This window comes from Ursus americanus, chromosome 9, assembly GCF_024610735.1.
Source record: "Ursus americanus isolate L20-20 chromosome 9, mUrsAme1.1.p, whole genome shotgun sequence".
NCBI lineage: Eukaryota > Metazoa > Chordata > Mammalia > Carnivora > Ursidae > Ursus > Ursus americanus.
The window spans coordinates 73,845,546-73,857,671 of NC_142135.1; the positions used below are offsets into that span (position 1 = coordinate 73,845,546).

At 39.1% G+C, this 12,126-nt stretch overlaps 1 protein-coding gene across 2 annotated transcripts in view; it reads left to right on the plus strand.

The window, feature by feature from the left end:
• Positions 1-6,406, plus strand: part of ATP6V1H (ATPase H+ transporting V1 subunit H) — a 121,565-nt gene extending 115,159 nt beyond the window's left edge. For both annotated transcript variants that reach the window (XM_045789090.2, XM_087864879.1), the window contains one exon: positions 6,043-6,406. In XM_045789090.2, coding sequence (XP_045645046.1) covers positions 6,043-6,103 — 61 coding nt within the window. In that variant the 3' untranslated portion in view covers positions 6,104-6,406. The remainder of the gene's footprint in view (positions 1-6,042) is intronic.
• The last annotated feature ends 5,720 nt before the right edge of the window (positions 6,407-12,126 follow it).

Sequence of the window (12,126 nt, forward strand, 5' to 3'; positions counted from 1 at the left end):
AACCTAACTTATAACTATAGTGAACTAGCATTATAAAAACCAGGCCTGTACAAAATATCTAAATTTTATTTGCTTTTTACCTAATAGAAATCTGTGTTGTAAGCCAATATAAAGTTCATATTTTAAAAGAAATTGTTTTCATACATGCAGAGAAGGGTATTTTGTTTTTTATTTATATTATATCCATTTGTTTTCCAACAGGATAGGCAAAGATTAAGAGAAATACAATTATGACTCAGTTGTAGTTTTAATAATTATTATAATAAACTCACAGAAAGATGTGGGATATAGAATTGTAGGTCCTTCATAATTTTAGTTATGAAAATTTACACATCAAAAGGAGACTAAAGAAAATAATACAAAAATGATAGTAACCATGGAATTTCTACTGAGCTTTTTGGCAACCAAGGAAAAATAAATAAGGGAGATTGTAGTTTTCATAGATTAATATGTTTGTCAGGAGAAAATTCACTTTTTTCCTGGCACTAAATTATATAGGCGACGTCACCATGTGTTTATATTATATAAGTCAAGCATGTTGAATGATATCATAGTCAACTACGGGTTTTTTTTCTTTTTTTTTTCAACTGCAGTTTTAAAGGAAGAATAAAAATATACTTAAACAGCCCTAAGTATAGTAAAGGTTTGACACTTAATTGTAATATGATGAAGGCCTTTCTCTTCTAAGAGTTAATATACGCCAAGTAAACACTTCTGGTGCACTAGCTGCTAACAGCTTGGAACCTAGATAGCTAATGTTATCTTCAGACTGCCTCTTTCAAGCTCTACATAGCTCTCTCAGGAACTAGAAAGCAGTTTTTCAGTATTATGGTTGGTGCCAAAGTATAGATCTTTTATGGCCATTGACAAGGGAATAAAGTAGGTACTTTTTTTTTTTTTAAAGATTTTATGTATTTTAGAGAGAGACAGAGAGAGTGCCCATGTGAGCAAGCATGAGTGGGGGAGGTGCAAGAGGGAGAGGGAGAGAGAGCCTGAAGCAGACGCCCACTGAGCATGGAGCCCCACATTGGCTCAATATCACAAGATCATGACCTGAGCCGAAATCGAGTTGGACACTTAACTGAGCCACCCAGGTGCCCCTCTTTTTTTTTTTTTTTTAAGATTTGTTTTTATTTATTTTAGAGTGTGCCTGTGTGTGCACCCATGGGAGGAGGGGCAGAGGGAGAGAGTCTCAAGCAGACTCCCTGCTGAGCATGGAGCCTCACCCAGGGCTCAACCCCACAACCCTGAGATTATGACCTGAGCCGAAACCTAGAGTCAGATGCTTAACCAGATCTTAATCAGATGTCAGTGTTTTCTCAGCATGCAACATGGTCTCTTTTGTGAGCTATTTTGTGCTTCGATTTTTTTAAAAGGGAGTCGGTCTGTAGACCGTTTCTTTTTTCAGTTTCAGAGATTTAGAATCCCAAATGATTTAAATTCTGGATGAAGTTAGAGAGGAGAAAATATTATACTTCTCAAATTTTGCTTTTTAGTAGAAGTAAAGATTTAGTGTCAAACTCCTGTGGATTTCTGGTACAAATTGGTCACTTTCTGAGCAAATTATAAGTTGAATTTTATTCTTGTATTGATCTTCAGGCACAGAGAGAAAGACCGACTCAATACTTAGGTTAGTTCACTTAAAATAACTCTTCTTGAGTCCTTCGTCATGGATACATTATAATCCCTTGAAGTAAAATCCATAATTATTTTACCTTTTGCCTGACTGTAATGTTACCTTAACCTGAAGAAATTATTCATACATACCCTTTTATTATTTTCTAATGTATAAAATTAGGATCAGTGGCTGCTTTTCACACCTTTTTGGGCTCTTGGCCAGGCAGCTTCACAGTATTAAAGAGAAGAGGATCTGAGCCCTGGCCAGGCCATTTGCTCACTTGTCCTTGAGCATGTTATTGGAAGTTTTCTGAGGCTCCATTTGATCTGCTGTAAATGGAGATATCACTTCTCACACGGATGCTGTAAATGTAGGAGGATAACTTGTGGGAATACCTACAAGCAAGTTTCCACGATGCCTTGTAATAATGTGTGGAATGTGGCAACCGTCTTGTATTCCCGGCCCCAGGCACTTGGTGCCAGGACTTCCCTATGGCTGGGGCTCACAGGGAATTCAGAGGCAGGCTTGGGTGAATCTTGGGAATACTTTAATTGACTACACGTTGCCATTTGACAGGAAGGAAACAGACTATAACATTTTATAAGCCAAGTTCAAAGGAGTAGATGTTTGCCAAAGCTTTGTGTAGGCTAGGTCCTTTTTCTGCAGTTAGTATCTTTTTCAGTTGGGCCTCAGGTCAGCTCTCTCTGATATTTTAATAACTCATATGCCATTGCAAACATAGTAATTTCAGGAAAGCCTGAGGAGGAGATTTGATTCTTCTTTCCATGGGTCCTATTTGGGCTCTTCTCCTATTAGACTTTTGGCATTTTGTGACCTACAAGGTAGGCTCACAAAGTTCCATCTGGGGCTTTTGATGTACACATTCTTAGTTGAACCCCTTATGTATGTTCTTGTCCTTTGTCTGAGTCTTAAATTACGTAAACCCTATTTAGCAGACACAAAGGAAGTCCTGTGTTTTCTGCATTCCAGGCACTAAGGTTGTGAAGAAGTGGATGCCTCAGGGCCACATTGTATGTAGGAAAAAATGAGAGTGTAGTAGAGCGTGTCATCCATAATAAAGACCTTTGACCAGGAAAAACAAAGGAGCAGAAAACCAGTGGACGGGAAGCCATGATTGGACATGTTTTTAAATTCTCTGCCAGAGCAGCTCATCTTTGTTCTTTTAATATTCCTCCTACTTTGACCCTTATTTCAATGATATCTTTTTTGTGAAGAAATCACTCATCTTTTTCACCTCCCAAGTATCAAGTCTCATTCCCTAAATATCAGTTAAATCTGGTATGGAAAGTGAACCACCCTTCATGTCTCTGTAAGAGGTGGAGCAGATGGGAGCCTTTGTGTGTGACCAGATCCAGCCAGACCCTTTTCCATGGCTTGGCAGTTCAGAGCACTGAGCTCTGGAAGGCTTGCCTCTGTTCTCTTGTGATTTGTCTTGGAAACTTATATTTAGAACGTTGTCCTTCACATCGGTCCTATATTGAAAGAACCACAGCTTATTATAATTGAAGGGTGACATGGTGTCTTTAGGTACACTTTTTAAATGTTTTCTAAGAAATCACTCTCAGAGGGGAGGAAAAATAATTTCCCTTCTACCCTTCTGAGTCTTAGATGAGGCCCTGTGATAAATGACAGATTAACATGAAAAAAATCTTGATTAACATGTATACCTCATGTACACATGGGAGATACCCAGGGGAAAAATGGGGAACTTAAAGATGTACCTTTAGAATTTAGGATTAAATTCCATCTTAATAGGGAAAAGGAGTGGGGATGTAGGCCTCTTACAGAGAGTCAGTGATTTTTAGGAACGATGGATGGGCCCATAGAAGAATAGGTGGGAGATAAGAGATTGTGACATGGTCAGTCTAGTCTGTCTGGGTGTGATGTGGACTTCAAGACTGTTCTCTTGTGATTAGAGCCAGTCCTCCCTGGTTGATGAAACTCCCAGGGAAGGGACTTTATAACAATTGAGTTCCTTTTGGAGGACCTGTCTTTAGGTAGATAAGGGGAGTTCAGAGAAAGCCTCTCTCTGCACTTGGCTATTTTCAAGTATCTACAGCTGGAAATAGTACACCAAAGTGGCATATTTTGGGGTGGCATATTCTGCTGATCCTTTACATTAAACAGTCTAACGAAGGCCCTCTTGCAATGAAGCGTGTCTACTTTCAAGCTTAACTTCTTATATATAGGAAAAAACTATAGATAGATAGATAGATAGATAGATAGATAGATAGATATAGATATATAGATATGATCTGGAAATTTTGTAGTAAATGTTATACTCTACCACTCATCTCTCCCTCCCCCAACAACAACAAAAACACCACCACCACAAGACAACATATCAAACTTACGCAGTCACACATATTCCCTAGTTGCAGGCCTCCCCAGAGTGGTGGCATTTATAGTGACCATAAACTCTTATTTTTTTCCTAATAAAATTTATAGATGGTTTCCCTTTATGCCTTTGCATGAGTTAGAACTAATTCCTTACTGTTGGTTGAAAATAAGATCCCCATCCATTGTCCAGATTATGTTAGGATAGCTCCTAGTTGACACAAAAATATATATTATGTGCTTTAATATGACACCCATAATGAATAAGTCAGTGATAAGAACTTTAGTGTAAGGGTAAAAAAACCACATAAATCATTTCATGCTATAGGAGGTTTCAGTCAGTCCCATAGTATTTTCAGTCTTAGTTTACCTTTGTGAGACTTCTGGGAGTCCCTGACCCTTCACTGACCCTAGTCCACAGAACTCCATCTGGTTCCTATTCCGAATGCTTCTTCCTTTTCTCAGTGTTGCTTCATATCTTTGAGAGCTTTGGACTAAGGCCATGATAGTGGAGGTAGAGCAGCACGGTAAAATCCTTGGACCACCTCTCTCCCCTTTCTCTGGACTTCTGTGGAGAAAGGTGGGGTCACATTACCAGTAGATGCTGGTGGCCCACAGGTCATCTCCTGGAGGTGCTTAGACAAGGAGAGGTTGGATGTCAGCTGATGAGGAGAGGAGATGACACTGGGCCCCCGTGTGCCCGCTGCTTGTCCCCGGCAGGTACCCTTATCCCACAGCCTCTGGAAGCAGCATGTCCATGAAGGGAGTGCAGCCGGAATGTAAATCCAGGTCTCTATCCAAAACTCATGCTCTTTCCTTTGCATAGCAGGGATTTTTTTTTTTAAGATTTTATTTATTTATTTGACAGAGATAGAGACAGCCAGTGAGAGAGGGAAAACAAGCAGGGGGAGTGGGAGAGGAAGAAGCAGGCTCATAGCAGAGGAGCCTGATGTGGGGCTCGATCCTGGAACGCCAGGATCATGCCCTGAGCCGAAGGCAGGCGCTTAACTGCTGTGCCACCCAGGCGCCCCAGCAGGGATTTTTAAAAATGTTCTTTACAGAATCTCTTTGAAGTTCTTTTGTTCAGAAACAAAAGTCTGGTCAAGTCATTCACAGAAAAATAAGAAAGAGATTATTTTTTTTCCCCCTGGAATTAACAGTGAAACCTGTATGTCATTTAGAGCTAAGTATATACATGCTCTGGGTGGGTGTTCATTTCTTTTTTTTTTTTTTAATTTTATTTATTTATTTGACAGAGATAGAGACAGCCAGCGAGAGAGGGAACACAAGCAAGGGGAGTGGGAGAGGAAGAAGCAGGCTCATAGCAGAGGAGCCTGATGTGGGGCTCGATCCCATAACGCCAGGATCACGCCCTGAGCCGAAGGCAGACGCTTAACCGCTGTGCCACCCAGGCGCCCCGGGTGTTCATTTCCTAAAGGAGAATGTGCTCTAAGTAGTTTGGAAACCACAGCTCTAAGCCCCAGCTGCCCCACCTGTACAGTGAGAATACTACTCTGCTCTTGGGATTGTTTGTGGATTCAGTAGGACAATCTTTGTGAAGGTTTTAGACTATGTTGGTGCAGATAAAGTGCTCATTAACAAGAAGCTCTGTGACATGTAAATCGTGATAGTATTTTCAGTGATTTATTTTCATCCCGAGATATAGCTACTTAATATTCGCTAGTATCAGGAAATGTGTTTTTTGTGCATCAGTCCACTTACTTGGAATCGTACTTCAGTTGGTTTTGAACTTCTTAGATTGCAGAAGTGGCACAGCAGTAAACATGACTTGTGCCCAGACAGGGAGGTAGACACTGCCTTGTAATTGTATGCTGAATCACTGTGTGTGTATGTAATGACTTACGTATGGTAAAGAGAGCGTTTAAAATTCATACAGAACAGGCACTTTTCAGATTTTGAAAAGATTAGTTTTCTGGAGCTGTTTTACTAATTTTTAGATGTTAAAGTAAGTGTAGATGACATGGTATATCGTGCTTTGATTTTGAAAGAGAATCTTTGTTGTTTAAATTCTAATATACCTTGCTATTTTATTCCTGCTGTTCTAGGGAATATCTTGGTAAACAGCTCCAATCTGAGCAGCCCCAGACTGCTGCTGCCCGAAGCTGAACGTGCTCTCCAACCTCAGAATCTCCAGCCTTCCCGTCTTCCCTGGGACGGAGTACCTGGAGTATGAATCTCAGTAGTTAGGGTCAGGAACAAAAAATTTTTCATTTTACTTGCAATTTTCTTCTGTTGTGTCGCTTTTCCCAATGCTGATTTTCGTTAAACGTGTTTTCCCATTAAGTTGTATAAAAGTAAGTGCTTTCTGTTGCTAAGGAAAAGATTACTGTTACATATACTGCTTGTGATTTCTGTATTTATTGTTCTCTGGAAATGAGTATAGTTATTAAAGGATTCTCACTTCAAAAAGGTCTTGCTCTTTATTTGTTCCTTACTCGAACTTTATTTTTTATAATAATTTTTTATTATATTATGTTAGTCACCATACAGTACATCCCTAGATTTTGATGTAAAGTTCCATGATTCATTATTTGCGTGTAACACCCAGTGCACCATGCAATATGTGCCCTCCTTACTACCCATCACCAGCCTATCCCATTCCCCCACCCCCCTCCCCTCCAAAGCCCTCAGTTTGTTTCCCAGAGTCCATAGTCTCTCATGCTTCATTCCCCCTTCTGTTTACCCCCCCCTTTTCTTCTTCCCTTTCTTCTCCTACTGATCTTCCTACTTCTTATGTCCCATAAATGAGTGAAACCATATGATAATTATCTTTCTCTGCTTGACTTATTTCACTTACCATTATCTCCTCCAGTCCTGTCCATGTTGCTCAAGTGTTGTGAAATCGTTCTTTTTTATGGCTGAGTAATATTCCATTGTATATATGGACCCCACATCTTCTTAATCCAGTCATCTGTTGAAGGGCATCTCGGCTTCTTCCACAATTTAGCTATTGTGGACAATGCGAACTTTAACAAAGATCATCTGTTTTCCTAGCCAAATTGGGAGAATTGTTGCAAAGCAGTGAATGGTAAGTGAATGTTTTGAAAGTCTATGTATCTATGCCCATCCATCTGCCTATCCATCCTCCCATCCATCCTTGCACACATACACATTGCAGCAATCCTCTGCTAATATTTAAAGAACTTTAACATTTTAAATAAATTTTTAATGTAATGCCGTGGCCCAAAAGATTTGCCTGTGGAGCTCAGTAAAGAATTTTAGCTTTACATTATTTTATTTCATTGATTTCCTGTACTTTTCATTCTTGGATTTTGGTACAAGTCTATTTTCTTTTAATACTTTTTGGTTTCAATATTGGCAATAGATATTTATTTCTGTCCCCTTCCCTCTTTACTCTGGAACTACAGGCCTTCAGCAGGGCATGCGTGGCATACCCATTCCCGCCTCCCCCCGCCCCCAAATCTGCACCTTTTGTCATTAATTAATTAATTAATTTATTTATGTTTATTCTTTTATTCTTCTTCTTCTTCTTCTTATTATTATTATTATATTATGTTCAGGTAGCCAACATATAGTACATCATTAGTTTTTGATGTAGTGTTCAACGATTGAATATTATTTTATTTTCAGCATAGAGATCCTATGGGAAAAGTTAGTTAAGATAATGGATGTTTTTCTTGGTTAGTGATTTCATGTGACTGAATGATTTTTCTTAAAGAGTTGCCTTCATATTTGCCAAGAAAATAGGTAGTTTGGTCAAACCAGTTTTTCTTTCCTCCTTCTCTCCCTTCCTCCCTCCTTTGATTTTATTCATTTATTTGACAGAGGGAAAGAGAGCACAAGCACAGGGGGGAGCAGCAGGCAGTGGGAGAGGAAGAAGCAGACTCCCCGCTGAACAAGGAGCCCGATGCTGGAGCTCAGTCCCAGGACCCTGAGATCATGACCTGAGCCAAAGGCAGATGCTTAACCAACTGAGCCACCCAGGAGCCCCAAACCAATTTTTTCTTGACTGAAAGTTTTTTAAATTGCTTAGATGTAAATATTTTTACTTCCCCAAACATGGGAAAACAGGAGACAGAACTTGTCTCTGTGGTAATTACAGATTCTGCATTAGCAGAGGATCAGTTTTCATGTTAATGTAATGGTCTTTAAGGTTATTAGATTTTTTTAAGACATTTAGTTTCCAGAAGTTCTGGCAATGAGATTGTGCAGTTTTCTGAATTTCCTAGAGCACATTGTTTGATGTCATACATTCTGATTTTTGCATTAATTCTAAAGTAGATTCAATGACAGTCATTCTGATGGAAATTGCTAATGCTTTAATTCCCAAGAAATGCTTTTGGACATGGGAAGAAATACTCCCATGTCCTCATATTTTAATTATTATCCCGTATATTAAAATTATCTCTAGGTACCTTTTTCTCCTTCAAATCTTTTCTTTCAGCTTATAGAACTTATTTCTAAGAATTATAAAAACAATAAATTTTTCTTTGCTTAATGCTTTTCATATTCAATGGCTAAATCTGCCTAAAATTTTAATACCCAGTTGTATGTTCAACTAAACTGCAAACACCTGACAGAGTAGGCTTATAAATTTGACAGATAGTAGTTAATGCTTATAAATCTAATCAGGCATACATTTAGTAGAACGAATTTTGTTAAGTATTTTTAAACATCTTTAAAAATAGCCTAAACAAAGAGCACAGTGATTACAAAAATTTGTTAATCCATCTAAATAAACAAAATTTACACAATGTCATCAACTACAGGATTGAATAATTTCATCAGTTTCTCTACTTATTTTTATGTATTTTTAAAAGTCCTTTGTTTCATTGGCAATCAGTCTGTTCTCAATTTGTGAAAAATAATTTCACTAAAAACTGAAATATATTAGAAAAAAATTCATATAGAATTCAGGTATTATTGAATTTCTTATTGAGGGCACAATAGGTTCTACAAAGTTTGAGAGAAAACTCAATAAACCAATTTCTAAACTATCATGCATTAATAATTTATAATAAAATTAACCTGAGTAGGTATGCACAGTAATTAAAAAAAAAAACGTGATTTTCAGATCGTGAGAAGTACATATACATTCACATTAAAGGGAGAATGAATAATATCTTGCTCTTCTGGAAAACTCCTCTTGTGGGGATCTTATTGACCCTTATATTTTAAAATTTGGGAAAGACCTTCCCATTGACAGGTAAAGCCTGGTCCCACACATTGCCCCAGGCCAGTCACAAGTATCAGATTGATAGAATATATCCAATTAAAAAAACCTTGTTTCCTTCCTATTTAGCCAAAGCAGAGTAATTGAGGTTAATTTTCATATAATTAAAATTTAAATAATTTTGTAGCCTCTAGCTGTCAAATCTTGGAAAGCTCAGAGCCAAGTTTTGATGCTTTTGATTTATTTGATAATTACTTAAAAGGTTCTCTGTTCTCATTCTTTGCCTTTGAAAATAGAGAATATTTGAGACTAAATTTTGAAACCACTCAATGTTAGTAGGTGTCAAATTTATTTTCCAAATCTGAACCTTATGATGAAATCACTTTTTAGTTTCAAATTTCTCCTTGTTTTGCTGTACAAAATGTTCTGTTCTGGTGAAGAGATGTGGCTCCTTTAACTTTCCGAACAAGGTCCCAATGGAAAAGTCAGACGAATGAGCTACAAAAAATATTATTTCATTTGTTCACATTCTCTTTCAGTTTTTAGAAGAGAATGTTGACTACTCTTCCAAAAACAGAATAAAAGTGGGATAACCACTTTTATGACTGAGGAATACTGGTTCTAGATGCTTTACCTTCCAGTAACCATCTATGTCATAGTCTTTCTTCCCTCCCAAAGGAAGAAAGAAAGTATCAAGGAACTTGGTTGAAAGAACCAATGTACAAAGATTACTGGATAACAGGTAGAAAAAATATATTTGCAAGAATAGCACAAAGGTTGAGGGGTGGAAATGGAACAACACTCTTCTAAGATTCTTACATTATGCATGAGGTGGTATAACATGAATACAGACTATGATGAATTAAGGATCCACAGATAATTCCCTAGAACAACTGCTGAAATAATAAGCTAAGAGGTATATCTAAGGACCCCTGAAATACTCAAAGTACTTGATTAACCCAAAAGATGGCAGGAGAGGAGGAATAAGGAGGGGACATAGAAAGTAAATAGCAAGAAAATGGATTTAACCCAACAATAACAACATTCACAGAAGGGGTCTGGGCTCCGACCCTTCTATGTACATCTAGAATTTTAACTCCAGCACTACCACGTTCAGGAAGCCCATTGCTTCCAATTGCCAAGATTCGGGAAGAGGGTGTGTTCTGGAGTGCTGAGTGGCTGGTTGTTATCACCAACTCTCATCTACCCCTTTGCAGGCTGTTAGTGGGTAGAAAAACAGACAGCTGAAGTTAGTTACCGTTTGTCCAGCTTCTGAAATTTTCATGATAACGTTGGCTATGATCTCTTTCATTGTCTCTGTCTTTGTGGGTTTATTCCTTTTGATTTTTTGTTGTTGTTTATTCCTTTTTTAATCCCTTGTAGCCTTTTGTGTGGGGTTGGAGAAGAAGCAGAGATAAATTGTGTGTGTGTGTGTGTGTGTGCGTTTATTTATAAAAGATTTAATTTATTTGAGAGAGAGTGAGTGAGAGAGAGCACAAGGTGGCGGGGGGGAGCGGCAGGGCGAGGGAAGAGCAGTTTCCCCGCTGAGCAGGGAGTCAATGCTGGGCTTGATCCTAGAACTCCAGGATCATGACCTGAGCAGAAGACGCTTACCCCCGACTGAGCCACCCAGGTGCCCAAATGTGTGTGTTTAAAACATTCACTATATTCAACCTAAAGTCCCCAAAGTGGTATTTTTAATCAAAGTTGACATGTAAAGTTCACTTGAGAATAGACAGATTAAATTTGGGAGTAAGAGGGCAGATGTGCCAGAGTGTATAGACTCAGAGATGGAAGGATTTCTAACAAGGCTTACCGTCTGAAGTGAAAATTCAAATTTGTATTGATGTAAAGGATTGAAAACAGGTTGCAATCATTACATGGGATTATTTTAGCTGGCATCATGGACAGAAGGATATCCTGCCTCTTCTTGATTAATACCAGCAACGGGCAACCTGCTTTACTGCAAGCAGCTCTGGTTAGAATGTTTTCTCCCTCGGAGCCAGTATCGGTTTGTAGTTAGAATAACAGAACAAGTCTGATCCCTCAGGTTCAACTTTCTTTTAAAAATATTCATTCTAAAATAATAACTCTTTGTCATTTAAAATGTTTCTATTTGTTTTTTTATAATATTTTCATTATGTTATGTTAGTCACCATACAGTATATCCTTAGTTTTTGATGTAGTGTTCCATGATTCATTATTTGTGTATAATAGCCAGTGCACCATGCAATATGTGCCCTCCTTAATACCCATCACGCTAAACATTCTGGATCATATTTTGACATAGAAAGTTGAAGTGAACAGGTGCATGTGGCTCTCCTCCCAGGCAGCCTAGACATCAGGAGGAATTGTCTGGAGAAACGATTGCAGAAGTGAAGTTTTGAGTTGGTTGTTGGTTGTCCCAAAACCATTTGAGAGAAGGCATTTGCAAGTGTTAGAGGTGGCCCTCTAGAGAGAGCAGCTATGCCGTGCCCTTGGTCACCACAAAAGGAGTGGTATTGGCAGGGGCTTTGTGCAGGGATGTTGCCTTGGTGGAGCTCTGGGACCTTGTGCACCAGCACAGCTGACTAAACCCACAGGCAGCAAATAGGGAGATGGTGGTGGGGGATGGGGCGGCCCAGTCTAGGAGTGGGGCCCAGGAGGACAGTCTTTTTTGAGCCGATGGCATGCAGGATGGATAGAAGTAACAGGCAGTGAGATGATACAGATGAAAGAGTTACCTAGCGAGAGAGAAGAGTGGACAGGTGAGTTGGGTAACAGCTGGGTGGGAGCATCAGGGAGGCAGAGAGGTGGCCATTTGTCAGCCTGGCAGAAAACTGGTGGCCCTGGGGAGTTGGGGCACTGCCGTTGCCAAGGCCTTCCTGTGTGTTGGCGGGGCTTCTGCCTCCCTTGCTTCCCAGAGTGTACTTACCTGTTTTCATCGGCTGGTTAACCTGAGCATTCCTTCTGAAGGACCGTGAGGCACACACTGCAGGACACCCTCAGAGTGTCT